The 20,852-nt window shown below is 44.1% G+C and overlaps 2 protein-coding genes and 1 long non-coding RNA gene across 4 annotated transcripts; 2 read left to right on the top strand and 1 right to left on the bottom strand.

Annotated features, from left to right (window-relative positions):
- Positions 1–358: 358 nt before the first annotated feature.
- LOC116504268 lies at positions 359–3,110 on the top strand. Its single transcript, XR_004254791.1, has 2 exons — positions 359–518; positions 2,288–3,110. It is a non-coding gene; the product is annotated as an uncharacterized LOC116504268 (long non-coding RNA).
- A 646-nt stretch (positions 3,111–3,756) lies between these two features.
- LOC116502412 (zinc finger and SCAN domain-containing protein 2-like) lies at positions 3,757–6,889 on the top strand. Its single transcript, XM_032208308.1, has 3 exons — positions 3,757–3,882; positions 4,808–4,891; positions 5,090–6,889. Exons 1-3 carry the CDS (start codon positions 3,757–3,759, stop codon positions 5,777–5,779), a joined length of 900 nt encoding a protein of 299 aa, XP_032064199.1. The 3' UTR covers positions 5,780–6,889.
- A 2,957-nt stretch (positions 6,890–9,846) lies between these two features.
- LOC116504238 (zinc finger protein 678-like) lies at positions 9,847–17,643 on the bottom strand. Of its 2 annotated transcripts, XM_032211142.1 has the most exons (3): positions 17,021–17,643; positions 14,863–14,989; positions 9,847–13,638 (listed from the first exon to the last, which is right to left on the bottom strand). In XM_032211142.1, the coding sequence occupies exons 1-3, from the start codon at positions 17,039–17,041 to the stop codon at positions 11,519–11,521; spliced, it is 2,268 nt and encodes a 755-aa protein (XP_032067033.1). In that variant the 5' UTR covers positions 17,042–17,643; the 3' UTR covers positions 9,847–11,518. The 2 variants fall into 2 exon arrangements, with proteins under 2 accessions (XP_032067033.1, XP_032067031.1); XM_032211140.1 differs by lacking the exon at positions 17,021–17,643 and having other exon boundaries at positions 14,863–15,093.
- Between the last annotated feature and the right edge of the window lie 3,209 nt (positions 17,644–20,852).

The following is a 20,852-nucleotide window of genomic DNA, read 5'->3' as shown; positions in this document are numbered from 1 at the left end:
ACACAATATTTTATTTACACATTTTAGACAAGAATATAATGGCTTATATATTTAACATTGTAAAATAATACAAAAGCAACCTTTTAACATTTTATAAAAGAGTAATTTAATATCATTTCCTTCACTAGGCTCATCTGCAAAGTCGGGTGCTAGAAGTAAAAAAACGACTTGATAGCATTTAATCAGTGGAAACCTGTTGCAAGCGCCTTCGGTAGAAACTGGAGAAGGATTTTTTTTTCTGCCTCCTATCTGGTGATGGTGCTCAAATAGGCAACACCTGTGCCTAGAAAGCGGATAATACCTGTGGTTGAGCTTAAAGGAGTTAAAACCATCGAGTACGGTGTTGCTAGAAAGGTTGGAAAGCGACGGGAAGCGTAGAAGAAAGAAAGTCCAGTTGCCTTTTGAAAAAAAGCACCTTTGGGAACAGCTGAACTTCCTCTTCCGGATCACTCATGGGAGGAGAGTGGTGTGCAGAGCGGTTTTTTTGCTCTTCTCATGATCGAAGCAGCAGCTGGAAGGTGAGTCCGGGAGTAAGTCGGGCTGTTTGGTTTCCTCCACGGCCTGGAAGCAAAGAAGCAACTGGGCTGAAGCATCTCAGCTGCTGCTGTAGGTTCCTTCCCTCCCCAAATTTAAGCCCACTGGTGCTGCACGCTGTGAAACTGGTGGCTGCAATTTTCTTTCTGATGGGAAGATTGAAAAAGCCTCCTTGCAGTGAAGGTGGATTCTTCGGGAATGGCTTCCCTCCAGAGGTTGCGGGTGCTCCCATCACTGGAGGGTTTGTGACAGAGGTTGGGGGGGGGACCTTGCAGGTATTCTATTCCGACGCCCTGATCAAGCAGGAGACCCAATATCATTTCAGACAAACGTCTCTGTTTAAAAGCCACCAGTGATGGAGCATCCACAACCTCTGAAGAGAAACCTTCCACTGGTTCACTGTTATTAGTGTCGGGAAATTTCTCCTTAGTTCTAGGTTGCTTCTCTCCTTGATGAGTGTCCATGCAGTTTCTTGTCCTGCCTCCAGGGGCTTTGGAGAATAGGTTGACACTCCTCCCTCTTTTGTGGCAACTCCTCAAGTATTGGAAGATGGCTATCATGTCACCCCTAGTTTCCCACACTCCTTGCATTCTTTTCTCCTTTTTATCCATGAAATTTTGCTTAGGCTCTGAATTTGTTAAAATCAGCTCTTCTAAAGTTTAAGACACTTGTTGGGTTATATTCTATTGCTTGTGTTTGCATTATTTTGAATTCCAGTAAGACGTGGTCACTCGCCCAAGGTTCCAACAACTTCAACTCCTTCTATTGCTCCTCTATTAGTAAGAAGTATAGTTTTTCCACTAGTTCACTCCTCTACCTTTGGGATCACAAAGTTGTCAGCTAAGTTATTTACAAATCTATTCAATCTTCTGCTTGCTGTACACTTTGTCTCCCAGTTGATATCAGGATAGCTAAAGTCTCCCATTATATCTTGATGTTGCCCTCTTGATATAGTTTGTAATCCACATGTGTATTGAAAATGACAGATGAATAAAATTTACAAGTTTTTTTTTACTTCCATGTCTTGCCAATAAGTATGGCATTTCCTGTCCCATCCATGTATTAATCAGGTTCAATTGTGCTTAACCCAGCACTTTCTAAAAAATAGCTATTGGCATCTTTGTTGCACAGATAGTCCTCACTTACCACTTCTTTCCTGAGCCTTCAAAGTTACTATGGCACGCTAGAAGCAGACGGGCACCTGGTCCACAAAATTTGTGGTAATCCTAGCACTTGTTCCGTGACCGCACTTCAGTAGTGACTCTGGTTTTGAAGGTGCAGGAAAAGGAATTGCACCAATTGGGGTTCTGCCAATAGTTGCACATTTATGATGGTGGTGGCATCCAACACTCATGATCCCCAGTTGTGACCTTCCCAGCTAGCTTCTGACAAGCAAAATCAGTGGATATACTGGCAGGAAATTGCAAGTCACGGTCATATGAAATTGCCTTTAACAACCCACAGTAATTAGCTTAACAACTACAGAGGAACAGATGTAAGTTGGCACTGTCATGTGACATGATGCTTAATGATTGAGCTGCTTAGTGACGCAAATATCAGTTCCAATTGCGGGAGGTTAAGTGAGGACTACTTGAACAAGGATGTCACCAAAGGGGTTGTAGACAGCATTTTCTGCCCTTATTTGCAGCTGAGGACTTCCATGAACAAAAGTGGTGTATACTTCTTCTTTTTTCACCTCATCTCTAACCATTTTATAAACAATTAAAGTTACACTTTTCTTTGCATCTTACAGACGACCAGGAGGGCAATAAGAGCACTCTGGACAACTTAAATAACAATCAGTGGTGAAAAGGGAAGAAAATCAAGGCAGAAATCAAAATATTTTCCATTTCCTGAAGAAAATCATACAAATCTGCTCCTCCTCCAGCAGCTGACAAAAGAGAGAAAATTGAGAAAGAATAAGCAGATTATGCAGAACTCAAGGATAAATTGAATGAGAGGTGAACGGAGATTTTATATCATTCAGCAAAAGAGGGATATTATCTGGAAGTCCGTGGGGAGGAAAACAGACAGTAATGCAGGCCTCTCTCTGTGAGGAAGAAGACGACTTAAATGAAAGCACCACTAAACAAGACATTGTCCATAATTTTGACCTCCTCAAGAATATCAACTGTGGAAAAGCTCCATAGATTTGCCTATTATGGGAAAAGCACAGATTGCTTTTAGGACTGATTATGTCCTAGAGGGGCCAGAAAGGAGAAAAACCATACAAATTACCTGAATGTGACCAAAACTATGGTCACAACAGTTCCCTTGTGGTTCATGGAAGTATCACCACACAAGAGGGAAGTGCTCCCAATGTAAATGCTTTAGTGAGCATGGCAACATGGTGCTACATCAGATAACTCACAAGAGGGAGAAAACGTATGACTGCAGATTGTGAGAAAGTTACACTAGAAATTCTCAGGTCTTGAGACACTAAAGGATGCACACACAGGAATAAAACCATTTGAACATCCTTTCTGTGGGAAAAGTTTCAGTGAGAATTCCACTCTGGTGAAGCACCCAAGGACTCCCACAAAAGTGAAACCCTTTGAATGTCATGATTGTGGGGGGGGAAATTAGTCACAATTTTAGTCTGGTGACGCATCAGTAGATTGACTCCAGGGAGAAACTGTATGAGTATCCAGATTGTGGGGAAAACATCATTAGAAATTTCCATCTCAGGAGACACCAGACAACTCACACAGAAGAAAAACCCTTTGAATGTCCTGATTATGGGAAAATCACAATTCCAGCCTGGTGATACACCAGAAGTGTCACATAGGAGATAAATGCTTTGAATGTCCTGATTGTTGGAAAACTTTCAGTTATGATTCCAATTTGTGAAACACTAGAGGAACCATAAAGGAGAAAAACCCATTCAAAGTCCTCACTGTGGGAGAAGTTTCATTCGTAATTCCCATCTGGTAATACATCAAAGGATTCACTCCATGGAGAAACCTTATAAGTGTGGAGATTGTGGGAAAAGTTTCATTAGAATTCCCACCTCCTGAGACATAAGACCACACACACAGAAGAGAAACCCTTTGAATGTCCAGACTGCGGGAAAAGCTTTAGTGATAATTCCAGCCTGATGAAACACGAGAAGACTCACACAGGAGAGAAAACCTTTGAATGTACTATCTGTGGGAAAAGCTTTAGCAAAAATTTCAGTCTGGTGACACATCAGAGGACTCACACAGGAGAGAAACCCTTTGAATGTCCGGACTGTGGAAAAGTTTCCATTGGAATTCTAATCTGTTGAGACGCCAGAGGACTCATACAGGAGAGAAACCCTTTGAATGTCCAATCTATGAGAAAAGCTTTAGTAATAATTACAATCTGGTGACACACCAGAGGACTCACACAGGAGAGAAACCCTTTGAATGTCCTATCTGTGAGAAAAGCTTTAGTAATAATTCCAATCTGGTGACACACCAGAGGACTCACATGGGAGAGAAACCCATTGAATGTCCTATCTGTGGGAAAAAACTTTAGTCAGAATTCCAATCTGGTGAGACACCAGAGGACTCACACAGAAGAGAAGCCCTTCAAATGTCCTGATTGTGGGAAAGGTTTTAGTCTGAGTTTCAGCTTACGGAAACACCAGATGACTCACACAGGAGAGAAACCCTTTGAATGTCCTATCTGTGGGAAACGTTTTAGTGATAATTACAGCCTGGCGACACACCAGAGTACTCACACAGGAGAGAAACCCTTTGAATGTCCTATCTGTGAGAAAAGCTTTAGTAATAATTCCAATCTGGTGACACACCAGAGGACTCACACAGGAGAGAAACTTTTTGAATGTCCTATTTGTGGGAAAAGCTTTAGTAATAATTCCAATCTGGTGAGACACCAGAGGACTCACACAGGAGAGAAACCCTTTGAATGTCTTTCCTGTAGGAAAGGTTTTTGTGATCATTCCAGCCTGGTGAAACACCAGAGGACTCATACAGCAGAGAAACCCTTTGAATGTCCTATTTGTGGGAAAGGTTTTAGTGATAATTACTGCCTGGTGATACACCAGAGGACTCACACAGGAGAGAAATCCTTTGAATGTCCTATCTGTGGGAAAAGCTTTAGGAATAATTCCAATCTGGTGAGACACCAGAGGACTCACACAGGAGAGAAACCCTTTGAATGTCCTATCTGTGAGAAAAGCTTTAGTAATAATTCCAATCTGGTGAGACACCAAAGGACTCACACAGGAGAGAAACTCTTTGAATGTCTTTCCTGTAGGAAAGGTTTTTGTGATCATTCCAGCCAGGTGAAACACCAGAGGACTCACACAGATGGGAAAACATTTGAATGTCATATCTGTGGGAAAAACTTTAATCAGAATTCCAGTCTGGTGGGACACCAGAGGACTCACACAGGAGAGAAACCCTTTGAATGTCCTGATTGTGGGAAAAGCTTTAGTTATAATTCCAGCCTGGTGAAACACCAGAGGGCTCATACAGGAGAGAAACCCTTTGAATGTCCTATTTGTGGGAAAGGTTTTAGTGATAATTACTGCCTGGTGACACACCAGAGGACTCACACAGGAGAGAAACCCTTTGAATGTCCTTTCTGTGGGAAAAGCTTTAGTAATAATTACAATCTGGTGAGACACCAGAGGACTCACACAGGAGAGAAACCCTACAAATGTCCTGATTGTGGGAAATGTTTTAGTCTGAGTTCCAGCCTACGGATACACCAGAGGACTCACACAGGAGAGAAACCTTTTGAATGTCTTTCCTGTAGGAAAGGTTTTTATGATCATTCCAGCCTGGTGAAACACCAGAGGACTCACACAGGAGAGAAACCCTTTGAATGTCTTTCCTGTAGGAAAGGTTTTTGTGATCATTCCAGCTTAGTGAAACACCAGAGGACTCACACAGGTGAGAAACCATTTGAATGTCATATCTGTGGGGAAAGCTTTAATCAGAATTCCAATCTGGTGAGACACCAGAGGACTCACACAGGAGAGAAACCATTTGAATGTCATATCTGTGGGAAAAGCTTTAATCAGAATTCCACTCTGGTGAGACACCAGAGGACTCACACAGGAGAGAAACCCTTTGAATGCCCTGATTGTGGGAAAAGCTTTAGTGATAATTCCAGCCTGGTGAAACACCAGAGGACTCATACAGGAGAAAAACCATTTGAATGTCATATCTGTGGGAAAAGTTTTAGTGATAATTCTAATCTAGTGAGACACCAGGACTCACACAGGAGAGAAACTCTTCAAATGTCCTGATTGTGGGAAAGGTTTTAGTCTGAGTTCCAGCCTATGGACACACCAGAGGACTCACATAGGAGAGAAACCCTTTGAATGTCCTGTCTGTGAGAAAAGCTTTAATAAAAGTTCCAATCTGGTGACACACCAGAGGACTCACACAGGAGAGAAACTCTTTGAATGTCTTTCCTGTAGGAAAGGTTTCTGTGATCATTCCAGCCTGCTGAAACACCAGAGGACTCACACAGGAGAGAAACCCTTTGAATGTCCTAATTGTGGGAGAAATTTCAGTCAAAATTCCAATCTGGTGGCACACCAGAGGACTCACATCGTGGAGAAATCTTTGAATTGTCGAGTCTGCGGTCATTACTTCAAGCATAAATCATCCCTTATTGCACACAAGGTAATCCATATGAGGAAAGGTAGATGAGTTTAGAGAATGCTTGAATTTCATTTGTGATCTCCCAGTATATGTGAGAAATTGATTGTTTGAATTTTGGCCTGATTCATTTTGCTCAAACATTTCTCATGATTAAATTTGTAAGTGGAGTGAAAAGGAAAATGGCTAACTACTAGTTTCTGGTTATCAGCAAAACTTCTGGATATTTCCTTTTCCAAAAGTAGAGGAATTCCTCAAAAAGGAATTGTGGGTGGAGCTTTTGTTTGTTGATTATGGAATTCCCACATGTGGAGTTTCAGTCTTCTACCTTGATTTCACCCGATTTTCACCCCCAGAATTCCACAGCCCGCATAAAAATAGTTCTCAAGATATAACTATTATGGGCCTTGAATTAAGGTTGCAGCTTGCAATGGCTCTTAAGTGAAATTGCTTTCCTTAACTACCCGAATCCCCCTGCTCTCCCTGATGCAGCCATTAATCAAATGTGTGAGTCGCTAAGCAGAACACTGTCTACTCAGAGCTGGGAAAAACTCCTTGGAGGCCTAGCACAGGGCTAGGCCTGCCTGCCGTAGGCATCTCTAGGCCTCCCACACCCTCCAAGACATCCTTTTGCTTTATTTCCTAACCCTTGGGTCTCCTTGGCCCTTCACTTTCTCCTGCAGGGTCCCACCCCCACCCGACCTCACACCTTCCTCCTTCTTACCTTCTGAAGATCTCTGAACCTCATATTGGGGAGGGAGGGAAGGACATATATCAGTGATGGCTAACGTTTTTGGGATTGCGCATCAAAAGTGGGGGGAGGGCAGGGGGTCATGCGTGGGCATGGCCACACCCATAATGCTATGCGTGTGACCTCAGTACGCATGTGTGTGCGACCAGCGCTCCCCCCCATTAACCATACCACTTTGAAGCAGAAGAAAACTTCTGAACTAGGAAATATTTAATATTTAACCATTTAAAAGGCCTGAGTGGGGAAATATTTAATCCCTCCATTTAAAAGTATCCATATATGAAGTTCAGAAGAATTACTTCTACGCAGTACAGATAGTCCTTGACTTACAACATTTCATTTAGTGACCATTCAGTTACAACTGCAATTTACAAAAAGTGAGTTACAACCGTTTTTGCCCTTACGACCGTTCAAGCATCCCCATGGTCACGTGATCAAAATTCAGACACTTGGGAACTGACTCACATTTATGACCGTTGTAATGTGCTGGGGTCATGTGATCACCTCTTGTGACCTTCTGACAAGTAACGTCAACGGGAAGAACTAGATTCACCCTTGTTGCTAGTTTAACAACTGTGATTATTCGCTTAACAACTGTGGCAAGGTCACAAAATGGAGCAAATTGCACTAAACGTGACTGTCTTGCCATCTGGTTGAAAGAAGGAAGGAGATCCTTCTGGACTCAAAGGCACTTTTGGATTTTCCTTACCTTTCCTGCTCCAGCCCCCTTACCAGATGTGCCCACGCCTCCAATTGAACACATTGAGGTGGAGATTGTAAGCAACAACTTTATTGTGTAGAAAAAGTAACACAAGGAAATCTCTCTCAAAGCCTTTGTACCCCACCAACGTCCTCTTGGGGGCTTTCACACAGCATTTGCCACAGTTTACAAGTCAGAGTCAGAAGGAATTTTCTCATCTCCCTTTAGAGCAGTGGTTCCCAAAGTGGGCAATACCACCCCCTGAGGGGCGGTAGGATGACTTAGGGGGGCCCTAAGAGGCAAGGGGGCATCAGAGGGGCGCTAAGAGGCAAAGGAGGTGGCAGTGGAGTGCTGGAGATGGCCCCCTCGCAGGGCACAATTCTGCCTGGGGCTCTGTTGGCTGGCAGTCATCTGAGCACTTCCAGCAGGGGTGAAATTCAGTCTAATATCCCAAAGACTGGAAGGATTTTATGCTCGCTCACTCGCTCAGGTGACATACAAGCATGTCAGGCTGGGGGGTAAGGGGCAGAGAAAGAAGAGAAGAGCCTTTTGCCTGCATTTTTCCTCTGATATGACTCTGCGTGTGCTGTGCATGGAGAAGAGATGCGGGATTGAACGGGGCTGTCCTTGGGCCTGCATTTCAGGGTTTGGGAATTGGTGCTGCGTTACGCAGCAGAGTCCGGTGTCACTGCACAAGAGCGCTCGCCTGCCTCTCGCGCGCTTTTATAAATGGCTTTACTTTTTACTCCCGGGAATGTGCTGTGAGCCGCCTCCGCGAGGATTGCATTGCATCGCAGTACGCATGTGCAACGGAAACACACACACACACACACACCCCAATCCCTCTTGCCCCCGCTCCACACGGATAGCAATAGCAGTTAGACTTATATACCGCTTCATAGGGCTTTCAGCCCTCTCTAAGCGGTTTAGAGTCAGCATATTGCCCCCAACAACAATCCAGGTCCTCATTTTACCCACCTCAGAAGGATGGAAGGCTGAGTCAACCCTGAGCCGGTGAGATTTGAACTGCAGAACTGCAGAACTGCAGTCAGCTGAAGTAGCCTGCAGTGCTGCATTTAACCACTGCGCCACCTCGGATGCGCCACTCTCGCCTGCCTCTACCCCTCCCACCCCAGAAATGCAACACAGTTAAACATGTGGGGGGGGAGAGGCTAGCCCCCCTCTGCCTCCTCGCTCCATTCGTAGAGGTGGCTTTAAAAAGCGAGGAGGAGCGGGAGGAAGGGCACTTGGGGTGGTTTCTCAAACTTTGAGTTGCAAAGTAATCTAATTGAACGCTGAAATATAGGGGAGATTGTGGAAGAGGAATAAGCATTTCCAACATATACTGTTTTAAAAAAGGAAATAAAAAAGTGGTCTAAAGTTGGATATTGTCACATACAGGAAAAAACAAAGCAAAACAAAATTATGATAGAACAACGTCCCATATTAGAAGAAAATGCTGTCCAAATGTTCCCAGTATGCCAAACAAGATGTTTTATAACCAAATGGAGTCAAAACACTGCAGTTTTTTTTTATAAAGTGCCCTTCCTATCTTGATATTTATGCACACTGAGACCTTTGTCACAGATAAACCTGGATAATGGCATCACTCTTATGTTGTGTAAAGTATACATGAGCTGCAAGACTTGTATTTTGCCATAGTATCTACAGCTCCATAAGTACTACTAGGATTTTGACCAGCTGCTGGGCACCAATATATTGAGGAATACGAAAAGACTGATCACGTGGGGCAGTCTAATGAGCATTTCTGAAATGGCAGATACCACAGAACAAAGTCGTCTTCCTTCTCTACCCCCACCCTACCCTGTTATTTTGAAAAAAAAAACAAAAGGCAGCAGTGTGTATGTGAATGATCAGGCATGCACTGTATTACACAGAATTCACTGAACAGTGAAGTAGTTTCTAAATTTTACTGAGTTTACTAAGTTACTAGTTACTAAGGTTCTTGAAAAATGACTATCAGACTGGTATCACTGGTTCATGTTCAACAATTTTGTTGAATTAACATTAACTAAAAAGGTTTTTAAATTGGATTTTGAATAAATGTGCAATTTTGAATTTTAGTGTTACCATCTTCCTTCTGTTGTGCAAACCGCCCAGTCACATGATCCCCCAGCCATGCCCACCAAGCCACGCCCACAGAATCGGTAGTAAAAAAATTTGAATTCCACCACTGGGTGGGGGGCACTGAGGATCAGTGTGTAGCACCAAGGGGGCGGTGGACTGAAAAAGTTTGGGAACCACTGCTTTAGAGTAATTCCTGCCTGTTTTACACTAACATCTTAGCCTTCCTGCATACCAGTTTATGTAATACAGAGCTCAGCCAAGCTATTTATCCTAACGTGTACACAGAGAAACCTCATCAGTTTTCTAAATTTTTATAAATGTAACTTCAGCGGTAATATAGCATAGCTTTCAATGATACTTCCTATTTCCAGCATACTACTTCTTCTTTGAGGTGTTCAAAACTCTCCTATCCGTGCCTTTTGCCTTCTCCCATAGTACATTTTGAGTTTTTAACTTTTTATTTAGAAGATTCAGGGGTCTCGTAACGCTTATAATCCTTTTCTTGAAGACCAAGGAGATATTGACCATAATTCTTTCTCCCTTTTCAGTTTATTGGACACATACAGACTTTGCAGCAGGAAGGCACTATAAATAACAACAGACCATAATTCCATAAATCTAGGCCGAGGATTACCAAACTTGGCAATTTTAAGACATGTGGACTTCAAGAATTCTCCAGCAAGTAAAGGAACCTGGTTTTTAAGCATGGTGAGCTAAGGAATTCTGGGGGTTGAAGTGCACAAGTCAAAAAAGGGCCAGGATTCACCGCTCCTGATTAGACTCTGGCCTCCCAATTGTCAAAGATCTATTGTGCATCTGGCCTTTTCCAGGGAATCTTAGGCCTCTTTGCCAACTTCCCTTTTTCAGATTTTAAAGCAAGGAATTATTCACCATAATTCTTTCTCCATTTCCAGGGTGTTGAACACCAAAAGACTTTATAGTAGGAAAGCACTAGAAACAACTACAAACTATAATTCCACACGTTTAAGCCAGGACTCTCCAAACTTGGCAACTTTAAGACTTCACTCCCAGAATCCCCTAGCCAGCACGGTAAGAGGAATTCTGGGAATTGAAGTCCAGACGTTGCCAGGTTTGGAGACCAATAAATTAGGCCCCGACCGATTTTGATGTTACGAACTTCCTTCCCTATGTTTTCCAACATGGGTTTCAGACTCACTTAACAACTATCTTGTTTAGCAATGGAAATTTTGGGCTTTAATTGTGGTCATAAGTCAAGGGCTGCCTGTATATTCTACAGCTAGTTCCCTAAATTGTCCAATTTGCTAACCAAAAACAGCCTATGTCTGAACTGTATAAATGTAGCCTTTTAACTACTGTGTAAGTTTGGGCATTAATTAAAAAAAAAACAATATCATATCTCAGACTAGAAATCAGTTATACACAACCAATGTTAGGTGGTGCAGACACAGCGCCATCCCTCCACTTATTACTTATGACAAAACTCTCGAGCCTTGTATTGGTTCAATAGTTCATTCTCTTCCGTCACTTTGTCCCAGCAAAGTGCTCACCGAAGATCCCGTTTCTCTTTATTCTGGTGTGACTTTCTCCACATGGGTGTAGTTGTAGATCCACTGCTGATTCCTTCCAACATTAGTGAAATATGGATGGTTGTCAACACCAGTTCTGCACCTCACCACTTAGGTTGCAATGTTTCCTCCTGAAATATTTAATCATCTTCCCTATACGATGTCTAAGCCAGCTTTCTGCTCCCTAACGTTGTCTGAATGTCTTATCCCAAAGGTGCTTTTTTCAGGTGAACGGGTGCGGGGCATGTGAGGCACATCCCCCTGCCCCACTCTAGCTTGATTTTTACACCTTACATCATCTTTTCATGCTGTGGGTCTTCTTATGGTAATTAAAGACACTCCCGGTTCTGAATTTCTTTCCACACTCTACACACTGATATGGCTTCTCCCCTGTGTGGATTCTTTTATGCAGCGTAAGATTTCTCCCGTCTTTGAAACTCTTTCCACAGTCGATGCATTTAAACGGCTTCTCTCCTGTGTGGATCCTATTGTGGGAGGTAAGCTGGGCACTCTCACTAAAACATTTTCCACACTCCAGGCATTTATAGGATTTCTTCCCTGAGTGAAGCCTTCTATGGCTCCTGAGTGAATTATTGTGTCTAAAGCTTTTTCCGCACTCGTGACATGTGTATGGTTTCTCTCCAGTGTGGATCCTCTTGTGGCTACAAAGGTAACCACTTCTTCTGAAACTCATGCTGCATTCTGTGCACTTAAAGGGTTTCTCCCCTGTGTGAATCCTTTTATGGATCGTCAGTTCTCCAGAATCACTGAAGCATTTTCCACACTGCTGGCACTGATATGGTTTCTCCCCAGTGTGGGTTCTGCTGTGTAGGATACAGCTTTTTTTGGCATTGAAGCTCTTTCCACACATGCGGCATTCATATGGTTTCTCCCCGGTGTGAAGCCTTTTGTGGGAAGTGAGGGACCTCAAACTGGTGAAACATTTGTCACATTCGGTGCACTTATAAGGCTTTTCACCCGTGTGGGTCCTTTTATGGATATTAAGGTGACTTGTTTGACTGAAGCACTTCCCACACTCGGTGCATTGATACGGTTTCTCTCCACTGTGGATATTTCTATGGGAAGTTAAGTGGCTGGATTTACGGAAGCTCTTTCCACACTCCAGGCATTTGTATGGTTTCTCCCCTGTGTGGGTCCGTTTGTGGGTATTAAAGCTGCTAGAATTGGCAAAGCACTTTCCACACTGCAGGCATTGAAAGGGCTTCTGCCCTGTGTGGATTCTGTGATGGGCAGTAAGATGACCAGCTAAACGGAAGCTCTTTCCACACTCCATGCATTGAAATGGTTTTTCCCCTGTGTGGATCCTCTCATGTGACTTAAGATGAACTTTTTGAGTGAAGCTTTTTCTACAGTGCAGGCATTTGTAAGGTTTCTCCCCTTTATGCATCCTATTATGCAAGGTTAGAGTGTCACGTCTGTTGAAGCTTTTTCCACACTCCAAACATTCATAGGGTTTCTCCCCTGTATGAATCCTCTTATGATGAGTAAGGGCACTGGAGGTCCTGAAGCATTTCCCACATTCTGTACATTTATACGGCTTCTCTCCGGTATGGATCCTCTTATGTAAATTGAAGTTGCCTTTTTGTGCAAAGCTCTTTCCGCACACTGTGCAATGATATGGCTTTTCCCCTGTATGGATCCTATTATGGTAAGTGAGGTCACTTGCAGAGCGGAAGCTCTTCCCACATTCCAGGCATTTATATGGTTTATTCCCAGTGAGGCTTTTTTTCCGGGAATTTGGTTCATTGCTCCGAGTAAACCTCGTTCTACCCTCCCTGCATTGATGCAACTTCTCCTCTCTGTGGATGCTTTGGTGGGAAGTAAGGGTGGTGCTGTTTCCAAATATCTTTCCCCTATTAATGCATTGATGCTGCTTCCTCTCTTCGTGGACCCTCTTATGTGAACTCAGATGATTTTTCTTCCTGAAGGTCCTTCCACAATCCAGACATTTGTGTGGATCCTCTGCTTTGTGAATCTTTTTATGCAATGCAAGAGAGCGGCTTGTACTGAAGCTTTCTGCACACACCGTACATTTGTACATTTCCCCTCCTTCTTGTACTATTTCATGTAATGGAGAAGGAAGGCTCCTTCTGGAGTGTTGCCTGCTTTCATCTTGTTTCTCTCCAGCAGGGCTTTCACAACAGTCACATAATCCAGATTCATCTAGAAGTGTTTTTCCACACCTTGAACACACTTCTTTTTCATGGCAATCCTCTGTGTTCAATAAGACATTGGTATCTGCACAAGGTGAACCAGAGCAATTCTCCAGCTCAACCATTAACAGGTTTTCCTCACGACTTTGCTTTCCATCCATCTTTTCTCCAACTTCCTTTTTCTCTTTTGGGAAAGCTGCTACTGCCTCTTGGCCAGAATCCTCCATCTCCCATCCATCACCTGCGTGCAACAGAAAAAAAGAAAAAGGTTAAGACAAACTTAGGTGTAAAGGGGATCAAGCAACATTGCTGTATTTGAATATTTATCAATATCAGGGACGTGCAGTCAGGGGAGGCAGGGGAGGCAGAGCCTCACCACTGTCATCATGAAAAGAAAAAGAAAAAGGAAAAAGGCTGAGCTAGTTGCTGCCAGAATCACCATGGATGACTCTGCTTAGTGCTTAACTGTTTAAAAAAGCCTCTAATAAAGTGCCCTCTACAGGAGGCGGCAGGAGAACGAGGTGCCTCATCTAGTCTGACTTTATGATCACTTGAGCAGACCTAAGCAAGAGTTAAAAGCCGAAAAATTCCTGACGTAATGAGGCACGCCATTCTCCTGCCTTCTGTAGAGAATGATTTTTTAGAGGCTTTTTAGAGGCTCTGGCAGCAACTAGCTCAGCCTGGCCTCAGCTCTTGTCTTTTTCCTTTTACATTTTTTTTTCTTTTCATGATGGCAGGCAAGAGCAGAGTTGAAATCCTCTCTGAAACAGCTGGAAAAGGTACGTGTGTGGGTCGGAGGGAGGGGGGAATTCAAAAAGTTTGGTTGCATGCTGAGCCACGTTGCCTTTTCAAACACACACACACACACACACACACACACACACACACACACACACACCCCTGGATAAAAGTATATAAGCCCAGCTTCACTGATTACAAGTTTGAAAAGGCAACATGGCTCCACCTGCAATCAAAGGCTCAGATCGGAAGGCAGCAGGGGAATGGGGGGGGGGGGATGCCAGAGGAGCTGCTTTCAAGCCATTGGAAAATATATCCAATCCAACTTCTGTGTTTTTGTTGTTTGAGAGTGAGTGAGTGAGAGAGGGATCCAACTTCTCTGTGTGCGTGTGTCTGTTTGAGAGAGGGGGGAGGGAGGAAGGAGGGGGAGGGAGAAGAAAAAGAATGAAGTAAAACTTTTTCGTTAAGGAGAAAAACAAATGCTGTCGCTTTAAATCGGAACTGAGCATGCCTGGCTGTGGAATTCTGGGAGTTGAAGTCCACAAGTCTAAAAAAATTTGAAACCCCTGTGTCAGTGCCTTACCAGTGATAAACCTCACCGCACGTCACTGATCAATATTCTTCCAAACTCCCATTTGTCCAAAACATTGCCCTATGCTTGTTATTAAGTTGATATAAGATTTGACCTTTGGCTATTAAATGTAAATATCTTAACAGAATCCCTTACCTAAGGAGGCCATGTTGCTCTTGTTTTCCAGCATGACCTCTTGGTATAAGGCTTTTTGCTTAGAATCCAGCAGAGCCCACTCCTCCACGGAGAAAAACACAGCTACATCCTCAAGCGCTACCAATTCCTGACACAGGGAGAAGGAAAAAATACCATGTATTCCATGAATATTCCTAACAATGAACATTTCAATGAATTACATGCAAGTGGTTCCCATCTTCAAAAAAGGAAAAAAATAGATCCAGGAAACTACAGACCTATCAGCCTGACCCCAATACCAGGAAAGATTCTGGAAAAGATAATCATGCAACGAATTAGTGAACACCTAGAAGTAAACAAAGTAATAGCCAAAAGCCAACATGGGTTTGTCAAAAACAGATCATGCCAGACTAATCTAATTGCATTCTTTGACAAAGTGACAAAATTAGTGGACCAGAGGAATGCCGTCGATTAATTTACTTGGACTTCAGCAAGGCATTTGATAAAGTAGACCATAAGATCACGTGAATACCACTTTATAATGCCTTGGTAAGGCCACACTTGGAATACTACATTCAGTTTTGGTTGCCATGATGTAAAAAAGATGTGGAGACTCTAGAAAGAGTGCAGAGAAGAGCAATAAAGATGATTAGGGGATTGGAGACTAAAACATATGAAGAACGGTTGCAGTAACTGGGTATGTCTAGTTTAATGAAAATAAGGACTAGGGGAGACATGATAGCAGTGTTCCAATATCTCAGGAGTTGCCACAAAGAAGAGGAAGTCAAGCTATTCTCCAAGACACCTGAGGGTAGAACAAGAAGCAATGAGTGGAAACTAATCACAGAGAGAAGCAACTTAGAACTGAGAATAAATTTCCTGACAGAACAATTAATTAGTGGAACATCTTGCCTCCAGAAGTTGTGAATGCCCCAACACTGGAAGAGAATATTGGATAACCATTTGTCTGAAGTGGTGTATGATTTCCTGCCTAGGCAGGGAGTTGGACTAGAAGACCTCCAAAAGTCCAAGGTCCCTTCCAACTCTACTATTGTATTATTAATCATGGAGAAAAGAAACTTGGAATTAAGGAGAAACTTCCTGACAGGGAAAACAATTAACTAATGGAGCAGTTTGCTTTCAGAAGTTGTGGGCAGGAGGTTTTTACGAAGAAACTGGACACCCACTTCTCTGAAATGGTATAGGGTCTCCTGCTTGAAACAGGAGGATGGACTAAAAGATCTCCAAGAACTCTTCCAATTGTGTTATCCTGTTATTGGGAGATTGGCACATTTGGGGAGGGGAGGGGAGAATCCTACCACCTGCATTGGAAGCTCAACTGCTGTTAATCCTCCACTACAAAGACCTGAGGTTCCGGGAGATGAAGACAAGGTCATGGGAATGTCTAGGAATGAAAAAAAACCAGCAAGGGAATAATTTGTTAGCAACCATCCTAAGGATCTTCTTGAGCATACAGTGCAGAAGGCTGATTTTAGCCTATTTCTAGGCTAACTAGGGAACCCCTTTATGTGAGTCCTTTGCAGCCACAGCAACAATATATAGAAGTTCACCCTGGGTGAGGGGAAAAGGGAAAGGTGAGGAAGGACCAAGGATTGGATTCGGCCATGAATTGAACAATGAAAACTAATTCAGGGATGAAAGAAACGAGGGCAAAGAGATTAAAGGGCATCAGAAGGACCCTTTACCCGATGCTCTCTCCGGAGGAGGCTCGTCCAGAGCAACTCCCCGAAACAACAGCTCCTGGGAGGGATCGCCCCCATTTCTGCCCGCCGCTTTCCCAGCCATTGAACTCCAAGCCTCCTGGATCTGAAACAGCCCCAGAGAAAAGGAAGTGACGGGAAACGATCAGGAAGGGCCGGCAGAATAATCTCCCCAAGAAGAAAATGGGGAGTGCGGGAGCGATTCCTGGGAGGGATCGCGCCCTTTTCTCCCCGCCGGTTTCCCAGCCATTGAACACCAAGCCTCCTGGATCTGAAACAGTCCAAGAAAAAAGTGACGGGAAACGATCAGGAAGGGCCAGTAAAATAAATCATCATCACCATCATCTCCCCAAGGAGAAAATGGGGACTGCAGGAGCGATCGTAGCAGCGCCCCAATGAGCTGCATTGAAGGGTCTCCTGTCCGAGCATTTCCCGGGAAGGAGGGAGGAGCTTTTTACCTGGCCCACGATGGGAAACATACGGCTCTCTTCCTCGCCCGAATTCCGCTTCCCAAGAGATGCACACAGGAAAGCATCCGCGATCGCCGCCAGCCACGCTTCCTTCCTTCCCGGCCAGGCACGTGGATCTCTCTCCCCGGAACGACCCCAGGCAGGAATTGGCAGATCCCAAGCTGCAAGATCTTATAGCTCATCCATTGTTGTTGTTGTTGTTGTTTATTAATCTCCCCAAGGAGAAAGTTGGTGACTGCCGGAGCGATTTGAGCAGCACCCAAGAAGCTGCATTGAAGGTCTCCTGTCCAAGCATTTCCCCAGATGTGAGGAAGGAGGGAGGGAGGGAGGGAGCTTCTTACCTGGCGCCCTCAGGGAAGCGCGGCTCTGTTCCTCGTTCCAAGAGATGCGCGCAGGAAAAGATCCGCTTTCCTCGCAGCCCCGCGGGCTAAGCTTCCTTCCTTCCCGGCCACTCACGTGGATCCCCGGAACCATCCCAGCCAAAGAGCCTAAGCTGGGAATGCTTATAGCTCCTCCTCTCTCCGTCCAGCTCCTCCCATTCTCTAAAGGGCCGAGAGCGTCGTCCAGTCGGGGATCCCCCCTGCTTGCTCCTCCCCGCCCCCCGGGCTAGGATGGTGAGCTGGGCAACGAATCCATTGCTTCTTTGCCTCAGGCAGCCAGAGAAACGGGGGGGGGGGGAGGAGGGAGGGGACGAAGCCCGGGGAGGGGAAGAGGGGAGGGGATCGCCCTTTAAAAGAATAACAGAGTTGGGAGGACCTTGGAGGTCTTCTAGTCCAACCCCGAGTCAGCCAGAGAAACGGAAGAGAGGGAGGGGAGGAAGCCCAGTTATTGGAGAAGGGAAGGAGGCTGCCTTATTCACTGATCCTAACAGGGCAATCCTCAACTTCCAGCATATCTTCTAAAAACCTCCAGTGATGGAGCACTCACAAGTTCTGCAGGCAAGTCATCCCAGCAGTGGTGGGTTCCTACCGGTTTGGACCAGTTCGGCCGAACCGGTAGTGGTTTGGTGGCCTGGGTCGCTGGAATCGGCAGCGACCTAGGCCTGCCACGCCCCAAACCGGTTCTCCAAGTGGCGCCGTAGGCACCACCATCTTGTTTTATGGTTCTGGACATGCACAGAACAGTTTTAATTGTACTGCGCACGCTCGCGCGCACAAAGAACAAGTGAGCGAACCAGCAGTAGTGCCTGCCGGAATTCACGCCTGCATCCCATTGATTAATTATTCTCACTGACAGGAGATTTCTCTAAAGCTTTAGCTTGGCTCTCTCTTTAATTACCTTCCACCTTCTTTTCCTGCTCTCAGGTGCTTTGGAGAATAGGCCCAACCCTCTCTTCTCTGTGACAGCTCTTCAAATACTGGAAGACTGCTATCCTATCATCCCCAGACCTTCTCTTCATTATACTTCATTATACATTATACCTAATTGCCTCAACTTTCCATCCTATGGTTAGCCTCCATGCCCTTATCATCTTTGTTGCTCTTCTCTGCCCTCTTTCTAGAGTCTTACCATGTTTATTGTATTGTGATGACCAGAAATGAATACAGTATTCAAACTTATCCCTTCAGGTCATCTTGGTTCTATGCCTCTGTTGATGTAACCTAGGACTACATTTCCTTTTTTTTTTCTTGGCAGCTGCAGCACACTCTGGCTCATATTTTAGTGGTGACACAACTAGACACATCTAGTTGCTACTGTTCAGCCCAAGTACTACAAGTTCTATATACTGTGCATTTTGTTCTAACAGGTGAAGTGTTTTTGTATTAACATTTTTGTATTAACACGTGAAGTGTTAATACCACTTTATAATGCCTTGGTAAGGCCACACTTGGAATATTGCATTCAGTTTTGGTCGCCACGATGTAGAAAAGATGTGGAGATTCTAGAACAGAGTTCAGAGAAGAACATATCAAGGAACTGGGAATGTCTAGTTTAATGAAAAAAAAGACTAGGGGAGATATGATAGCAGTGTTCCAATATCTCAGGGGTTGCCACAAAGAAGAGGGAGTCAAACTATTCTCCAAGGCACCTGAGGGCAGGACAAGAAGCAATGGGTGGAAACTAATCAAGGAGAGAAACAACTTAGAACGGAGGAGGAATTTCCTGACAGTTAGAACAATTAATCAGTGGAACAGCTTCCCTCCAGAAATTGTGAATGCCCCAACACTGGAAGTCTTTAAGAAGATGTTGCATAGCCATTTCTCTGAAACGGTGTAGGGTTTCCTGCCTAGGCAGGGGGTTGGACTAGAAGACCTCCAAGGTCCCTTCCAACTCTGCTATTGTATTGTATTGTATTGTATTGTTTTTCTTGACTATGTCTAGGACCTTAACTCTTCTCATCACTGAATTGCATTTTGGGGAATAGGGCCCCATGCTCAAGCCTATCAAGACCCTTCTGTACCTTCAGTCCATCTGAAGCACAGGTGTCAAACTCGTGGCATCACGTTGCAGTCCCATGACATATCGCAACATTTTTTCCCTTCATGGATCTGGGTGGGTGTGACCTGTGCATGACGCATCCAGCCTGTGAGCCGCCAGTTTGACACTCCTGATAAAGTGTTGGCTATTCCTTCCACCTTGAACTTAATGAAATTTTAGGACCCAGCACCTGGCTAATCTTCTATAGCTAAGTTGAATCTAGCTTTGCTGGTCAAGCTTCCCTCAGTTGCAAAGGTAGGTTTTGAGGAGTTTTCCCACACACCCCCAGATAAGAAACTGGCTGCAACAGTATTTACTGATCCCCAAAAGAGGTACACTTAGTTTGCTTGCTTGTATTTCTATTCCCCCGCACTACAACAAAAGGATGCTTTCCCTTAGTTCTCACTTCCTGTGAACGAAGCTTCTGATTCTGATTTATTAAGAAAATTTATATGTCCACCTAATGCACTCATGGTGATTCTGGGTGCCTAACAATTAACCCCCTCCCTTACAAAAACTAATGAACTCACACACACCCTGATTGCAGTGCAATTGCAGTGGCGATGAGTGCCCCTCTGGATGCCAGAAAAAACAGGTTCATCCTAGAGATAAGCTATCAATGTGATCGTTGATGATGAAAACCACTTACTGGCACATAGAGTAATCACTAGAGCAGCAGAGATGATTGGAGGCTAAAACGTATAAAGAACAGTTGCTGGAATTGGGCATGTCTGGTTTAATGAAAAGAAGGACTAGTTCTCACTTCCTGTGAACGAAGCTTCTGATTCTGATTTATTAAGAAAATTTATATGTCCACCTAATGCACTCATGGTGATTCTGGGTGCCTAACAATTAACCCCCTCCCTTACAAAAACTAATGAACTCACACACACCCTGATTGCAGTGCAATTGCAGTGGCGATGAGTGCCCCTCTGGATGCCAGAAAAAACAGGTTCATCCTAGAGATAAGCTATCAATGTGATCGTTGATGATGAAAACCACTTACTGGCACATAGAGTAATCACTAGAGCAGCAGAGATGATTGGAGGCTAAAACGTATAAAGAACAGTTGCTGGAATTGGGCATGTCTGGTTTAATGAAAAGAAGGACTAGTTCTCACTTCCTGTGAACGAAGCTTCTGATTCTGATTTATTAAGAAAATTTATATGTCCACCTAATGCACTCATGGTGATTCTGGGTGCCTAACAATTAACCCCCTCCCTTACAAAAACTAATGAACTCACACACACCCTGATTGCAGTGCAATTGCAGTGGCGATGAGTGCCCCTCTGGATGCCAGAAAAAACAGGTTCATCCTAGAGATAAGCTATCAATGTGATCGTTGATGATGAAAACCACTTACTGGCACATAGAGTAATCACTAGAGCAGCAGAGATGATTG

Source organism: Thamnophis elegans, chromosome 2 (assembly GCF_009769535.1).
Source record: "Thamnophis elegans isolate rThaEle1 chromosome 2, rThaEle1.pri, whole genome shotgun sequence".
NCBI classification, from domain to species: Eukaryota; Metazoa; Chordata; class Lepidosauria; order Squamata; family Colubridae; genus Thamnophis; species Thamnophis elegans.
Note: the sequence above shows the minus strand (reverse complement) of the source record. Positions and strands in the feature narration are given on the sequence as shown.